The following is an 18,512-nucleotide window of genomic DNA, read 5'->3' on the forward strand; positions in this document are numbered from 1 at the left end:
TACACAAACAATAAGCTTTTACTCCTTTGAACATTTCAATGCTACTGTACAGTTATTTAAAAGTAAACAACAAATGATTACAACTGATGGTAATTAATTCTTACCAGTGGGAACTACTTGGTTAAAATTATAACCAAAGCCTTAGGTTTTTATGTGCACTCATACAGGTTTGACAAAACTGCAGGCAGTAAACCCTGCCCATGTTCTTCAAAGCAGTTTGACATATGATTGTATTGTTCATTTAGAGCGGGATGTGTGAGCACAATGAATAAATTGAAATCTTTATAACAAAATAAATAAATCTTCAGATGAAGAGGAAATTAAATTGTGTGACGAACATTTTTAGCCCTTGCTACCATTTTTATCAGTGAAATATTGAGTCAAAATGATTATGTTGCACTTAAAAGAAATCACTCCCCTTGTCACACTTGTCATCTACTTTCTCAGCCTTAGATGTACGTGAATCATACATAAAGTTGCATTTAAAAGTGGGCAATGGGCAGATAAGTTATTTTATTAATATTCTGAAAAGGAAGGGTACCACTCACCATATAGCAGAGATGCTGAGTCGCAGATAGGCACAACAAAAAGACTGTCACAAATATAGCTTTGGCCAGTAAGGCCTTCGTCAAAATTAAAACACACACACACACACACACACACACACACACACACACACAACTGCAGTCTCTTGCAACTGAGGACTCAGTTGCCTGAGACTGCAGTCGTGTGTGTGAGTTGCATTTGCATGAGTGTATATATATGTTTGTCGGCTAATTTTGATGAAGCCCTTACCGGTCGAAAGATGTATTTTTCACAGTCTTTGTGTTGTACCTACCTGCGACTCAGTGTCTCCACAATATTGTGAGTGGCAACTTTCCTTTTCATAATGTTGTTACAGTCCGTCCTGGATTTTCCATTGTTCGAGTAAATTATTTTACTGTATTTTTTTGGCATGTGGGGATGGAATATACATTTTACCACCTTTTATATGTGCTTGTCACCAATTTGGTCCTAAGGTTTAAATTACTTATCACTTCCTTCACCTCTGGCAATGTGTTAATATGAAAAATTGAGGTTTGGGCATTGCTTTGGAGTTAGCATTAACTGGCTGGGCAAATCGGTTCAAAGGGTAGAAGACGACACTGTATCACATCTAAGACAGAGTTTATGATGGAGAAGAGGTTTAAATAAATGATCCCATGATGTTTGCGTGGGATTTCATTATTTCATTGCCATGATTCTAAATCAGCACTACACACTGGCAAAAAGAACATAGCTACGAAAAATTTTACTTCATATTTACTTATATATTTAGTAATGTCAGGAATATTGATGCCCATGCTACTTAATAAAAGTATGAGCTGTTAATGTAGTCTACCTAGCAAATGTAAGTATGTAGGAAGATAAGCAACATGATGTATGGTTCATGTTGCAATTTATTATGCGTATGTCAGAGTTTTCTAAACAAATTGCTTCCTAACAATGCAATGTAAAGATCATATAGCACAGCTGTAGATGATAGCAGCAGCATCTCAGCAAATTATTGGCTGTTCATTTTTTATTATTTTTTATTCATGTATATAGAACTTCCAGAAATTTAAGGAAACCAATGCAATCTTCGTACAGTGGGTGGTATACTAAGTAACTCAACCAGCATCAAAGACCATGGCAAATATCAAGGAAATTTTGCAGATGCTTCTCACCAACACTGAACCACAACTGCAGAATGAGACATCTATAAGAAATGTTACACTGAAGCAATTTAAGAATTGCTTCACAGGTCACCTAAGACATTACCTGCAGTACAATTGAAACCTAAAGATTTTTCCTGAGGTTAATAATAGGGATTTACCTAAAATTTGCAGCCAACGCTTTTGTAGTAGAGATTAATATTTCTCACTTTATGAAAAAGTTTATAAAGGAAAATGTTTGCTGGTGCCATTAGATGGAAAAAAAAAACAACTCCAGCAGTTTCCAACATAAAATGGCACAGAACTCAAAATGAGAACAGGCTGGTATATGTGTGATGGGGGGAATGAAGAAGACCAGTGCTACATAAGTGCAATATCATTGGGTCGAGTGAAAATGTAATTTTATTTCAGCATCAAGTAATCAGTCTAAGAGAACTGAGGATTCTGATAAGGTGACTTCTATTAATGTTTGCCTCAATATTAACATCTGACTACAAATCAGAGCAAAGAAGCAGTAGAGGAGCATTGAGCATTGCCCATACAGACTAGCAAGTAGACACACATGTAAATAATTTTGTATTTTATTTGCTACTGTAGTTTTGTAATTTAAGCAGTCAATACTTACACAAGTTCATAATAATAGGGTCAAAATTTTTAGTTACTTTGAAAGTATTTTAATGAAAAAATATAATCTGAGATTTTGAGGGGTAATAAAGCATCTGTGTTACATTCAGGGCCCTCTTAAGGTCTGGTAAATAAGGTACATGAAGAAAATGACACCTACATTATAATTAGCATTTTACACTCAAAGATAGTGTAGTATTAATTAACATGTACAAAAAGAATCCAATCCTATTAGTTCAGTGTTACATCAGGGATAGTGGGCTGGTGCAATGCCTTGCATGGCAAGTGCAGCTGCTGCTGCTGCTACTGCTACTTTTAAAATAATCCTGTCAATGAATGAATCTGTAATTAATATCAAACTTCTTCTTTAAAATAAGTTTGTATCCAGTTAATGCCAAATAAGTGTAAGAGGGAGGGATGAAGGATGGATGGATGGATGTAAGTGTACACTTAGTCTTATTTACACAGTGAAATGAAAAGGATCCTAGCTGAATGTGCCTGCAAGCCATTACAGCGATCTCTTCTACGTATTTCAGTGTCCTAAGCAGCCTGGCGTATCACGACTGTTCAAAGTCCCAGTAAATAAAAGTTTCAGAGATAGTAATACTGAGAGAAAGGTCAAGCCACAGATCACCATCACCATGCCTTAGCAACTAGTCATTACTCGGAATGCATTTCATTCACAATCTGCAATGACAAAATAAAGAAAAGCAAAACAAATGTGCTCTGAAACCCTGTTTTGTCATTCTCTCTCTCTCTCTCTCTCTCGCTCTCCCTCTCCCTCTCCCTCCCTCCCCCCTCCCCCCCTCCCTCCCTCCCTCCCTCCCTCCCCCCAAGTTGAATGTGTGGTAGTTCTCACATTTATCTGTCGTAGCTGTCTTTGATGTAATGTGGATGACTTCCTTCTAAAAGTCAGTCGGTGTGTCTGCATTCTCATAGAATATAACACCAACTTCAATAGGCAGTTGGTAACCACTTCCCCAATGATTTTGGGAATTCTGAAATAATTATATCTATTCCTCCTGCCTTACTTAATCCTATGTCTTCAAAAGCTCTGTCAAACCCTGATAATGGATTTCCTTTTTCTTCCAGATCTCCTCCCATTTAGTCTTCCATAAAGTTACCACAGTTTCTTTACTCTTGTTAGAGGCCTTTGGTATTCTGTTCCCATCTTTTTACTCTTTCCTTTATATTTAACAGTGTAATTCCTTTTGCACTTGTAATGGTGATATCTTTGCTTATAATTTCAATGAATGTGGTTTTGACTTTCCTATGTGGTGAAACAGTCCTTCCATTTTCTTTTATATTTCTTTACTTTTTTCTTGTGACTGTTGCATTACTTTCCATGCACTTGCTATTGCTATCACTCCTAAGTGCTATGTTCCCATCCCTGCTTGATCATTTTTGTACTTCCTTCTTTCTTTGATAAATGTAACTTCCTTTTGTTACTTGGGATTTCTTCATGGTTCCTTTCTTGTACTTTCATTTGCTGTTGTCCTACCTCTTCTATTTGTGTCCTTTTTAGAGATGTCATTCCTCTTCAACAGAACTACCTACAGTGATGTCCATTGTTGTGGTTTCTATGGCCTCAGATCTTTGGATGCTCATCACCACTCATAGATAGTAGAGTATCTCACTTCATTCTATGTTGATTCTTCTGGACAGTTCTTTTTTTTTTCTTTATCATTACTAAATTGTCTATATGTCCTCCTGGATATGCCGTACAGCCCAATATATGTTTCCAGAATTTTGTCTATGTCTGCATCTACATCTATGTTCTGCAAACTACCATGAGTTGCATGGCAAAGGGTACATCTGATTGTACTATTTGTCCACAGCTTGTGGTCTAGTGGCTAGCGTTGCTCTCTCTGGAGCACAGCATCCCGCGTTCGATTCCCAGCCGGGTTGGGATCTTCTCTGCCCAGGGACTGGGTTTTTGTGTTGTCCTCATGTTTTAATAATCATCATCATCATCATCATCATCATCATCATCATCAATCTTTCTATGGGCACTGATGACCGTGCTGTTGGGTGCCCCAATAAACAAATAATCATCATCATCATCATCATCATCGTACCAGGTATTAGGGTTTCTTGCCGTCCGGGGTGGCCTAGCGGTTCTAGGCGCTACAGTCTGGAACCGCGCGACCGCTATGGTCACAGGTTCGAATCCAGCCTTCTACCAGTTTTTCCATTCGTCTGTAGAGAATTCGCGTTAGTATTTTGCATCCGTGACTTATTAAACTGATTGTTCGGTAATTTTCACATCTGTCAGCACCTGCTTTCTTTGGGATTGGAATTATTATATTCTTCTTGAAGTCTGAGGGTATTTCGCCTGTCTCATACATCTTGCTCACCAGATGGCAGAGTTTTGTCAGGACTGGCTCTCCCAAGGCTGTCAGTAGTTCTAATGCCATAACATTGTCCTCCAGTGCATTGCCCTTGTATAGACCCTCTATATACTCCCTCCACCTTTCTGCTTTCCCTTCTTTCCTTAGAACTGGGTTTCCATCTAAGCTCTTGATATTCATACAAGTGGCTCTCTTTTCTCCAAAGGTCTCTTTAATTTTCCTGTAGGCAGTATCTATCTTACCCCTAGTGAGATAAGCCTCTACATCCTTACATTTGTCCTCTAGCCATCCCTGCATAGCCATTTTGCACTTCCTGTCAATCTCATTTTTGAGACCTTTGTATTCCTTTTTGCCTGCTTCATTTACTGCGTTTTTATATTTTCTCCTTTCATCAATTAAATTCAATATTTCTTCTGTTACCCAAGGATTTATACTAGCCCTCGTCTTTTTACGTACTAGGTCCTCTGCTGCCTTCACTACTTCATCTCTCAAAGCTACCCATTCTTCTTCTACTGTATTTCTTTCCCCCATTCCTGTCAATTGTTCCCTTATGCTCTCCCTGAAACTCTGTACAACCGCTGGTTTAGTCAGTTTATCCAGGTCCCATCTCCTTAAATTCCCACCTTTTTGCAGTTTCTTCAGTTTTAATCTATAGTTCATAACTAATAGATTGTGATCAGAGTCCACATCTGCCCCTGGAAATTTCTTACAATTTTAAACCTGGTTCCTAAATCTCTGTCTTACCATTATGTAAGCTATCTGAAACCTGTCAGTATCTCCAGGCTTCTTCCATGTATACAATCTTCTTTTATAATTCTTGAACCAAGTGTTAGCTATGATTAAGTTGTGCTCTGTGCAATATTCTATCAGGCGGCTGCTTCTTTCATTTCTTAGTCCCATTCCATATTCACCTACTACGTTTCCTTCTCTCCCTTTTCCTACTACCAAATTCCAGTCACCCATGACTATTAAATTTTCATCTCCCTTCACTATCTGCATAATTTCTTTTATTTAATCATACATTTCTTCAATATGTAACATAAATGGCCAATTCTTTTGGTTCCATTGAATTAGAAGCTGCAGTTTTTTATACTGCCGAGGGACTGTAGGTCTTATTATGTGACATAAATTTAACTTGATATACCTGCCTGTTGCTGAGAAAAATAGTTTCTAACAGACGGACCACAAAGAGATACTATAATGGTTCTGTTTTTACTGATTGAGGTACAGAACTCTAAAAATATTAGTGAACTTTATGATATCTTTAATGGAGGGATGTAGAAAAAATAAAGAGTGACATCATCCCTCAGTTATGACAAATCCATTGTTGATTGCCTGTACTTATCTTTAATGGCTGTCCATTGCAACCTAAATACAGAATGAGCCTAAATATTTATTACTTAATTATTTTTTTCACATTTCAGGAAAGGGGCTTGTAATAAAAAGAGGTTTGGGCGTATGTAAGTTCAATCTTTATGAAAAATTTTGTTTATGCTTAATATATGAAAAGTTTTTAGTGATTATATAAATCATTGTTATGTTATTGTTGTATTCCTCCAACAGACATTCAGCTTCAAAATGTATCATCAGCTATAAGGTGCTTGCATTATATAGTAAGACACATTATTGGAGTTGGAAAATTACACAAAGTTTGATAAATTGTTATTAAAAAACTAGTAAACATTTAAGAGAGAACATTGTGGAAATTGTTTTCTTTTCTGATAACTGACAGATGTAAAAATTATTAATGATTTTAAAAACTGCAATGTAAATTTTCTCTTTTTTGTCTGATTTGAAATGGAATAGTCCTATTACATTTACGATATATCGGAGTGTAATTTAGCAGTAGTAATAGCCTGTGCGCACTGGCCCGCTATGAAAATCTTGTACCTCTGTGGCAGTCATAAATTGCTAATGCTGTGTTATATTTCTGTATGATCAAGCATGAGTAGTGTGTTTGATTCTAAATATTGATTATTTCTATCTGGGGACCTGTCAGTGTCGAAAGAAAACACACAGCTCAAATAATTGTGTGCCTCACAGTGTGCATGAACTCTTTTATAAGTTGGAAGGAAACAGATTTACTCTTAAAAAAATCAAATACTTTCTATAACCTTTCAAAGTCCACATTAATCTCATCTCAGATGAAGGCATACACTAAAAGAAAACTGACCTTAAACACTGAGGATGTATGACTATAAAGTGCTACAAAGTGCACTGCTTTCTATGTGAGAGCAACTTTGTGTACTTGGTTGTGTTATGTGACATTTCTGTAATTTTAAGCTGCCGTTGTAATATCTTTGCTTATTACGTTAAACACATTTCATAGCTATTTTTGTAATGCAAATGGTGTTGTATAAAGCAACACAAAAAATCATTCACTATTGTGACCATTTGCCCTTAAATGCTTTCTTATTGCCTGAAAAGGTGCATTCTTATTTTCTAAAAATTGTGTCACTGGCCAAAAGAGAATGATAATGGTCAAATTCCGAGTAGCAGAACTGATTTTTTCCCTTTTATGACCAAAACAAATGATTGTTATGCTGTTGGACCACATGTCAAGAAAAGTTAATTTCTTAACAACCACGTCTCCAACTGAGTGAAATCAGAACACATTGTAAGTGCTTACTATTAGGATATTATCTTCAATTTGTTGTTGAAATGTGAGGAAGATCCATGTGTGCTCTTAGGTCATTGCAAACACCAGTGATAGTGTGTGAAAAATAGTTTCTGAACCATTCAAAAAGTTGATAAGCAATCTGGACAACCTTCAAAGTTTATGGCTTCATTTTGGCAGTAAATGGAATCAGAACAGCTGTATTTCATCTTATTTTCAAAATTTCAAAGTGTAACAGACAAAACGTGTATTTTCTTCAGATTTTCTTGGAATTTTCTATTTATATAGACTTCTGAGTCACAGTTAGTGTATAAATCGAAAGGTCCAGTATGACCTCAACCCCTCTCCCACACTTCTCTTCAAGTACCTATATGACAGAAATGAAATAGTCCTACTTATAGTAAAAGCTCCACAGGGCATTCTGTCTGTCTTTCCATCCGTCCATATGTGTTTTGACTGTTCTATATATGATTAGAAAAACAAAATATGATATGTGCATAGTTCTGTTCGTATGGACTGTCAATGTGAGTCAGTCCGTAGTGTCACGTGAGGGCCATCTTTGGCCTTAATAAAGAAAAATGTAGGTGTTCATGTCTAGTGAATTTATGAGATCATAATGCAAACAGTTACTATTCATATAAAACGTAATATATTTTCACTGGATGGTTTGGTAGATAAATGGTTGCATAAGGTATTTCCTAATGTATTTTAACATGGCTGTGACTGACAATGTATGGATGTGGGGAATCAAATAGGTCAGAGGATCGGTTTCAGTGTTAGTGTTACAAATGGTTTAAAAAGTGAATTAAAAGCTCAGAGGAAGGTAAAATTATACTGACTTCAGTAGGACTGAATGCAAAATTAGGTGTTTTGTCAATAGCAGGTTTTTGGTGACTGTTATTGTCTGAAATAGTTGGTCTGAAACAGATCGTTTTATCTTTCCTGTAACATTCATTAAAAAGAAAAAATAAACAATAAAAATTGAAATATCCTGACAGATTAAAAGTGTGTGCTTTACTGAAACTTAAACGCAGGACCTTTGCCGAGTTAGTCTTGGTCTGGCACATAGTTTTAATGTGCACACTCTGCTGCACAGTGAAAAATTCATTCTGGAGGCAAAAAAATTTTGTGAAAATATAATGTAGATAAACATTTTAGTAGTCAATGGAAATAATCATTTTTTGAAAATATAACGTAATTGGATCGATGAAATCTACTCACCTAGCGGCAACAGGAGAACACACTTATAAAAACAATTACAGTTCACAAGCTTTCGGAGCCAGTGGCTCCTTCTGGCAGAAGGGTTGAAAGGGAAGGAAGAGTGATGAAGGAAAAGGCCTGGTAAAGTTTAGGAAAAGGAGCAGAGTTCTCCATTTCAACACTTTGTTGACAGGGAACCAGCTACTTCATTAAATTCCTTATAGTGTTTATTATAGATTCCCTCAACAGTTGCCATGCTTACATTAGGTGACTAGTTTCGAACCTTACAGGTTCATTTTCAAGTCTAGCCTACTGAGGCTACCAAAAGCAGTATGTAGTTGTAAGTGAATAATGAATACAATAGTGGTATTACAATACAAGGTTCAAATGTAACAGAAATTAATAATATGAATACAAACAGACCGACACTGACAGTGTCTGAGTTTAATAAGAAAGAGCAAATTAGCAACACATACTTTATAAATGTTTGCAGAATGAATGCCACACTCTACGCATGCCTCTTACCAAGTCAAAACCAAACTGGAGCTCAAAATAGCCAACAGCACCAGGAATCTCAGTGGTACTAGCATTGTGCTTCATGTGCAAGCACCCATCCGCAGGCAGTGGGCATGTTGTGTTTTAAATGAGGATGTGTCTTAAGCACCTTTATGAAACCTGACGTCAGTACAGTGAATGACAACAACAAATGGACAAGCATTACACACATACAAATACTAGTGTCATGTGTCCCTGTTAAATATTTGAACATAAGACAAGCACTTTATGTTAAAGTGCATGTCCATAGGCAGTGGATGCATCAAATGAAAATGGGGGGGGGGGGGGGGGGTGTTGCAGTGCCTTTATTAACCGGTTACATTTAATATAAAATACAATGAAACAAATCACATTTGTTGCTCTGTTACAAATTTTGTGTTATACATATGGACGGTCGTCTTCCAGAAGTCTGCATACATAAATAGTTTACATACATAATGTAGTGTTGGCAGAAGAGCCAACACTGGGTTTCTGGAGGAGGCCGAAATGCACACGTTTAATTACACGCTGACTGGCGTGAGGTCTGGAACAGGACAATATTGAGAATTGCAAATAAGTACGTAGATGATGTAATACTTAACTTTAATCCACAATTGTAGAACATCTCTCGTTACGGTACATGCTTCATATTATTAATTATCAATTGAATACGGCGCCTTGCTAGGTCGTAGCAAATGTAGCTGAAGGCTATGCTAACTATCGTCTCGGCAAATGAGAGCGTATTTGTCAGTGAACCATTGCTATGAACGTCGGCTGTACAACTGGGGCGAGTGCAAGGACGTCTCTCTAGACCTGCCGTGTGGTGGCGCTCGGTCTGCTATCACTGACAATGGCGACACGCGGGTCCTACGTATACTAATGGACCGCGGCCGATTTAAAGGCTACCACCTAGCAAGTGTGGTGTCTGGCGGTGACACCACACATAAAACATTTAAAAATAATAAATATTGTTTGTTTAGCCAATATGCTTTGTAAAAGAGAGAGAGGGAGAGGGAGAGAGTTAGGTAGTCCTCCTAGAACAGTGCCTTGTGGCACAGAATCATTACGACGTCTTGTCATGAATGACTACATTGAAATCCTTGTCAGATACTGACTGCGAGTCCTGTTGTCATAAATCACAGAGGATGAATAGTGACATACAGATATTCAAGCCTTTGTGTAACTCCAAACAGTTTTGCAGTGCCAGTCATGCATACTGCATGAACCACCTTTTTCATTTAGTGTCCCTATGAGTACGCCACCAGTCAAATACAAACATCATGACCTTACATAATTTGCTAACTAGACATGTTAATCCAATTACAGATGCACTTAAGTGCTCTCCCACAAAACAGCGTTTCATATTCAAACATCATGATCTAACATATCTTCTGGCTTGACATGCATATCTAATTACAAATTACGCTCAAATGATACAATATCCACAACAAAGTGCTCTCATATGACATGTAGCACAGCCTCTAATATGAGAGCACTTTGTAGTGGGTAACATATCTTTTGAATGTAATCCATAATTAGATATGCATGTCAAGCCAGCAAATACTTTAAATCATGATGTTTAAATTTTAAACACAGTTTTGTAAGAGAGCACTTAAGTGCACTTGTAATTGGATTAGTATGTCTAGTTGGCAAATGATATCAGGTCATGATGTTTGCACCTGACTGGTGATGTAATCATAGGAGCACTATATGAAAAAAGGTTGTTCATGAAATGTGAAATGTGCATGACCTGTAATGCAAAAATGTTTGGAATTACGTAAAATGCTTGAGTTGCATCCTCTGTGATTTATGACAACAGGACTCGCATGAACGAATACAAACCTTGAGACATAACACTGTGGTCGCATGTGATGAGATGTAATGATTATGTGCCACGAGACACTGCTCTAGTATGGCTATTTAACTGTTTTGTAAAAAAGTTATTGGCTAAACAAATGATATGTATTGTTTTAATGTCTTATGTATGTAAACCATTTAAGTCTGTAGACTTTTGGAAGATCACTACCTGCATGTACAATGTGAAATTTGTGACTGAGCAACAAATGTGGTTGTTTAATAAAGGTGCCATCGAAAGTTTCCTGGTGCTGTTTATGTTAACCTCCAGTTTAATTTTGACTTGGTAAGAGGCATGTGGAATTGTGGCATTCATTTTGCAAACATTTATGAAGCATGTGTTGCCACTTTGATGTTCATTATTAGATCAGGCACTGTCAGTGCTGGTATATTTGTATGCAAATCATTAATTTCTGTTACATTTGAACTTTTTATTGTAATGCCATTTTGTATTCACTGCAAGGTTCAAAACTTGTTTCCTGATATAAATACTGCAACCTTTGGCAGAATAATTAGTAAATACTTAAAGGGGTAGAGGTAAAGTTGCCCAGAACCCAAATTCAGGAGAGACTGGACGAAGTCATCCCTGATTTTGCTGTTATTTGTAATGATTGTAAGTACCTGTTTCTTTGCCGTTTTTACTTTTTACCTTATTGTAGATCATGTTCATAGAATGGAAGACAACAACCTGAAACTTTTGAATAACTAATTTGATCATTCATATTATTTACTTCAGTCTCTTTTGAGTGGAATAGCTTGATACATATTAATAAGATCCATGAGCTCCGTATATTGATTTGTTTCTCATTGTGTTTCAGATTAAAAAGACAGTCATCTTACAGCACTGCAAGTTCCTTTATACATAAAGTGAAATTTAAAAAATGTTTTACGTATAACAGCAAAAAGTTGTCAGTCTTGCTGGATTTATCATTATAATCCCTTTAAATTTTAGTGCACTTGGCTCTTCTGTCAGTGCAATTCTGAGAATACTGAAATATCTATCTACAGTTTCCATAACCTCTATATTGGACTCCATTTTCTGGGAATGGTTACAGTTTGAAGATGCAGAATCACATGAATAGTGTAGACGTTTCAATAATTCACACTTAAGATCCTTCAGTTTCCAACTGCCATAACACCTTTGTGGACAGGTGATGGAAAATGACTTCATTTTTTATCCAGTCCTCTTCTGAAAATTTTTTCCCTGTCTGGCCCAGAAGACATGCGTTGTGTTTAGTAGCTACCCTTTGCAAATTTATAAGTCACTCTCTTTTCCATTCCAGAAAACACTTACCATAACCTACCTAGCTGATGAAATAGACTATTGCTTCTTTTTATACAGAGCCTGCGACTTCAGTACATTTTTTTTTCTGTTTATCTTTTTGTGTGGACTGCCTCCTTATTTACCTGCACACAAAAGATTGTTCAAATTCTTTATTATTCTTGTTTTTGCTAACATTCAAGAAATGTGGTACCCATCATACCTAAACTTTTTTCACAGTTAATTCTTCATGTTGGATGCACTATGTTCATGCTTTGACGTGCCTGTTGCCACCTGTTTCATACAGCTTTAATTGCCTGTCATACACACTTTCTTGGTGTTGACATAAGTAGTTGCAGTATTGGAATGTCTTTGCAGTGTTGGAATGTCTTTCGTGTGGCTAATTTTAAAGAAAAGTGGAATTAAAATTAAATTCAGCTACCTATTTCTTAAATGCAAAAATTAAGAAGCAGATACCTTCTCAATCTTTACCAACCTGGGATGAATTTCTCTTTTCAAATCATATCTTTTTTGATAGCACAATAACACAGTTTTCCATGTGAATGACGCACATAAACAGTTTTAAAGAAAGTGTGATAAACAAAAATATTCCACAGGTTATTCGGAATCTTTAAGTTATTGCAAAATATGTACTACCATAGCAAACTCAATTTAATTTGACATCAGTTACACTTCTGTGTAGTCCAGGAACATTAAACCTTGTTCATCTCATGTGCATGGTTCTGAATTCATTCAGACGGTAGTGAAATGTTTTTATTTACATCAATTTGCAATAAAGAAATAAGTTTAAGAAATTGTTGTTTTCATGACTGCATGCAACTGATTTCATGTGTTTTTAACAGGGTGTCAACTTCTACACACAAGTGAAGACTGTTACCCAGATGTGGCATCAGAGTGATGTCACACACAGCAAGCCTTCTGTCGCATTCCCAGTCATGCGATAGAAAGTATTTCTACTTGAAATAATTTTCAGCTTCAGTGAATCTAGAACTGTTAATTTAGAAGCTGAATTCTCATTGTTGTTTCACGCTACTAGAAAGGTTTTACCTAAGCATTCAAAATTTCAAGATATATTTAAGTTTTGCACAGAATATTTGTGACAAAGATTTCATTCCACAGAATATTTCTTACCTAAATTGATGTACAAATCAATAGCTGTAAAGTGAATGTTCGATTATTTATCTTAGACTGAATATTGTCCCGGTGCTTTTAAGCGCTTAATTTGTATTGATAAATTTCACAGAAGTTTCTCTTCACAAGTTAAAACTTCTGTGAGTGTATGAAACTACTTAGGCTATTCATATAGTCCTTATTTCTAGTTGTATATGACAAATTCACCTCAAAATAGTGGCATTACCTCAAGTACATGGATTTTAACTGTAATATGGTCTTACATGCCATAAACATTCAGAGGCACATGTTACTTCAAAAGTAAATAGTCTTCCACATGTGAACTTAAGACTGAAGAACCAGTCTTCCATTGTAAATATGTTAAAGAAAGAATTATTTTTAAAGTAATTTACAGAAATGACTAATTTGCTATTGCCGCAAGAAAAAAGTAAACATTATTTTTAAGAGGTTTTTGCCCATTGAATGAAGTAAGATGAAATGGTTTTAGATAATGTTCTCGAATGTATTACAGAATTCCTACAGAAAGTGCTTTCAGTGCTTGTCATTTAGTCTACATTTTCCACAGAACATGTAATTTTTGGTACATCATATTTACATATTTAGTATGACACTGTAATTATATTCATGTATCCAGACAAACCATGTAAGAATTTTGAGTGTGTGACAATTATTTGTAAAAATATATTTTTGTAGAAAATGCAAACTCCTCATAAGAAGTATGTACATGTGATTGAATAATTTGTCCAGACTTTACCTCAGACATTCATGAAAATGTTTAAAAGTGATCTTACATGGCATAAGTGTATCTTCAGACTCACTTAGGGTACTTCTCTTCTTATACTTGTATAGATTTGAGTACTTACAGGTAAGAAGGAAAAAAAAGGCCTTGGTATTAATGATTAATCAGCATGCTCTTGTAACATTCCAGATTTAGCTATGACCAAAAAGTCAAAGAGTACACTATGGGCTACAAAACATTCTAATTAATCTTGAACACTGTTTGAATTTTCTTTCTGCAAAAAATGAGCAAATGGGAGGAAAATGACTGCTCATGTCTTGAACTTCTAGTTCTTGTAAAGCATGCCTTACGAGACTTTCAGTAAAGTAAGCACACATCGGATGTCATGACTCTATGGCACTCTTGAGAGTAAGAGGCTTGGATGTCTTGGGCTGAATCATAAACAGAGATGTGAATTATATGTATTGAACAAGGTACGCAATTTAGTTGGTCAGCAAAGCCAAACAACAAAAGATGGAAATTTGGTCATTTCATGCGAGCTGTATGTTGTATCATTTGTTTGGTGTGAGTGGGAAAGAGCTGTATTGCATGTTGACAGAAATAAAGATGAACTTGTGGACCTGCTAATATTTCACGGATGTCCATAAAGAGAAGTACAGTGTCATATTTATGCTGTTGTATAAATGTTGTCAGACAAGTATGCGTAATTCATCATTTGAAGAACATTATGTATGTCAGAGCACTCTCGTATGAGTCAATAGCTCTTCTAACATAGCTACAGTACCTAACTGATTGTTTCAGCTGAAAACTGTCACTTAATTTAGTTGGTATATCAACTGAGACCACATCACTACAAGCCATTAATTATTCATGTGTTGTTAGAATAAAAATAACATTTATACTTACCTTTCACGTAGAAATAACAGGTCCAGGGTTCTTGATCATTTAATAATATCCTAGCAGTACTTCTATATGTCTTCCAATTTATTCATTCCGGATGCATCCTCACAGACTTGCAATTTTTTATTCCAGATTGCTGAAAATTTCAAATGTAATTTTCCGTAGTGTGAAATGTTGAACAACCATCTTCATACACACCAAATACACCTAAACAGAACTGCTTTGGGCCAACACTGCCTCTTACGTGGAAAAATAACTATTTTTAGTGAAAAATACATTGTTGATTCCTGCATATCAGTGTTAAACTGAAAAATTACATGTTCATAAAAACTTAAGCATAACAGTACATTTCACAAAAGAAATGTAAATGATTGACAGTCAGATTTTTAATGTAACATGATTTTTTTTGTGCAAAATTTAGTAAAAAAATTAATTTTGAACAATTACTTTTCCATGTATCCAAATTGGTACTAGAGCTTAATTATCTTAATTACTATCATTTGCAGAGTCTTCAACGTTGTTACATTATTTGGTATATCCAGCTATCTTGTTATTATCATTAACTACTGAACTGTTTACAGTTTCAGTAGTTAATCACAATATTACAGTGAAATTAGTCATTAATTTCATATGAACATAACTGTACTACAAAAATCACATCAGTATTCTTTCAAATTTGACACAATTTTGTTGAATTCCATTCTTTTGAACAACGCTAACTAATGGAAAATAAATGTGAGTTGTAGTCGTACAGTAATAATAATAATAGTATTAGTAGATTCAGTGTATTGTGTTGTTTACTAAGCACATGTATCACGTATTACACTAAGTGAACCTTGGTCTGTTACACTACACTCTGCAGGTCAGTGGTGCAGATAGAACTTTTTATATGTACGCTTAGGGGTTCTGTCAGCACAAGTACAGCATACATCCCTAGAAGAATCAACCAGTATACTGCTTTCTCATGTGCACATCATGTGAAAAGCTCATGAAGGTAAAATCAGAGATTTGAACTTATACAGAATCTTAGCAACAATTTTCCTCTCTCTAAACCATTTGCTGTTAGAATGGGAAGTGTAGAAGTGACAGTGGTACGCCAGGTACCTCCGCCACAAGTGGCAAGGTGGCTTGTGGAGTATAGATGTGGACACTAGATTGATTTAATTTGTGTTAATCTTACTTAGTTGCTTCCTCGTTTATTTACCTCTGTTCAGTTTTCATGTTCATTAATTACAAAATGTATTTCAATAGCAAGATACTTTGACTCTGGAAGTTGCATAGAAGACAAATCACTGGTAACTGTGTTAACAAGAATGTATGTCACAGACTGTAGTATTTACTATACATAAAAATTACTCAGAATAATTAAAAATAAATTGAATCAAATAAAGTAAAATGTTAAGCAGTCATCTATTTTAGATGCTCAACAAGTATTCAAAAACTTATTTTTTGAGATATCAAATTTTTCGTACCATGAAGGCAGTTTTACATTGAAGATTAATTACTTTGACAGTATCAACAAACAGAGAAGGCTGAAAATTCGAGATTGTAACTTTTATTTCCAAAACGCATAGAGACTCCAGAAGCATTTATTACGTGATTCTACCACTTTTGATGTCTCCTCTTCTGATGTTTATTCCCAGCTGAATGAAGTTGCTTCAGCAAATTGCTTTTGTAATATGTTTGTCTTTTGAGGAGGATTACTTCACATATGCATTCCACGAATTTTATATGTAGTGCAATAGGAAGAGGGTGGCATGTCTTCATATGTTTTGGATAGTTTTGGAGGAAACAAGTTATAGTGCTTAGTACCATTAATCTGTTACAAGATAAAAAAATTCCTTACACAATACTTGTGTTTCACAACCACCTCACAGTGTGTGGCAGAGGGTACTTCATGTACCAATGTTTACAGCCAAAACCTAGTTTTTATTATGCATCCCCAAGCAAACACTTGACTCAAATGCTTGCTTTACGTGTACAATTACTTGGACTGAAGCACTTTATATGCTAGGTATAAAGTTAAAATCTAAGAATAATCAGCAAACTAAATAATATCTCTGCTATAAAAAGTTACATATGTTCACTAAGAGATGAATAAACTAAAAGTGACATGACCAGCAGATCAAGAGGAGACCTGAGGATACAGAATGAGGAGGTAGACTAGAAGATGGTTCTATTCCTGCAGTAGTAGTAAAACATTCCTTTGAGCATGGCCTTGACACTTCCATGGCATCATTTGAAGTACCACAGGTGGCCACAAACATAATCCACACACTCTCAGCCATGTTCAGCATCAAGACAAAATATGTGCTGTATGGTATATGAGCCTACAACTTTCAACAATGAAGGACAGTATCAGATGAGTACTATAAAAACTAATTAATTAAATTCTACCATTGTTATATCTCTGTGCAGTGTGTCACTATTTCAGTGTGCCATGTGCTGTGAACTTATTTCAAAATTAATAAATCAATTTAGGGTTATAAGAAGGTGGTGATGGCCATAGTACACATGTCCCTTACTGTCAGGCAACAATGGCTGTCAGGGTAAGAACCATCTACCTACCATAGTTCAGGAGATATGACATCCTAATCAATGATATGCATAAAAAACTACTGCATCATGCATGACATTTAAATTTATTACTACTGTGCTACTAAAGCTATTCGCAACACATTTTGCAAACAGTATGCACATATCTCACTGATTGAATGTACACAAAAATATTACTGTACAAGTTGTAGTTTAAGAGATATGATGTAATAAACATTGAGATGCATGTAAAATGTGGTGCCATGCATGAAGCTTTAATACATTTATTCTTTACTACTAAGACACTCCTACAGTCGAGTCAACTTAAGGAAATCTCTGACACGTGGCAGTGCTATTGACAGTTTTCAACTGTGAAGCGCAAATGACTGTACCCATCTATAGAGCTATGAATAGGTGTTGCCTTAGAAATATTTCCAAAATTGCGTTGCAGACATGTGAAGCAGCTGCACCGATACAGAAGCTATGTTTCTTAATTTGGATACTATACTTATACATTTGTACATTACGCATATTTCTTTGTGCATCTGTCTCATAATTTCAAAGGTGTTTTCATGAACACATGTTATAACATTATTGTATTTACTTGTACAAACATGCCATCAGTAGCTGTGCCTCAGTCATATCTGGCTGAAAAGTGATTGTTACAAGTAAGCTATTTCAAATGATATAGTCCATACAAGTTTACAGTTCAAATACTTTTAATAACACATTGATGTTGACTCACCTGTAGTGACCCAAAATTTTGCATGTGCATAGTAAATCATGAACATTGTTAAATAGTTACACTGTCCTTCCAAGGATGTAGTGTTATCAAAATGAACACACTGTGCACAGCAATTATAATTTAGAAATAATGCTTTGCACAATCTGATCCTATTGTCACAGTTAACAGAATGAATTGTTGAAAACTTAACACAGTGCATGAGATTGTGAGTTCACAGTCAATAATTGAAAAACAGTCATTGTGTAAACTCTCAGACATGAATTTTAGGTAAAACCTGGCACACTGTACAAGTTGTAATTGTGTTAT

At 35.6% G+C, this 18,512-nt stretch overlaps 1 protein-coding gene across 1 annotated transcript in view; it reads left to right on the top strand.

The window, feature by feature from the left end:
- Positions 1 to 16,198, top strand: part of LOC126458348 (probable methylmalonate-semialdehyde dehydrogenase [acylating], mitochondrial) — a 74,881-nt gene extending 58,683 nt beyond the window's left edge. Inside the window, exon 10 of the mRNA XM_050095314.1 lies at positions 12,999 to 16,198. Within this exon, the coding sequence (XP_049951271.1) occupies positions 12,999 to 13,100 (102 nt within the window). The 3' untranslated portion in view covers positions 13,101 to 16,198. The remainder of the gene's footprint in view (positions 1 to 12,998) is intronic.
- Positions 16,199 to 18,512: the final 2,314 nt, after the last annotated feature.

Source organism: Schistocerca serialis, chromosome 2 (assembly GCF_023864345.2).
Source record: "Schistocerca serialis cubense isolate TAMUIC-IGC-003099 chromosome 2, iqSchSeri2.2, whole genome shotgun sequence".
In the NCBI taxonomy this organism is placed as follows: Eukaryota; Metazoa; Arthropoda; class Insecta; order Orthoptera; family Acrididae; genus Schistocerca; species Schistocerca serialis.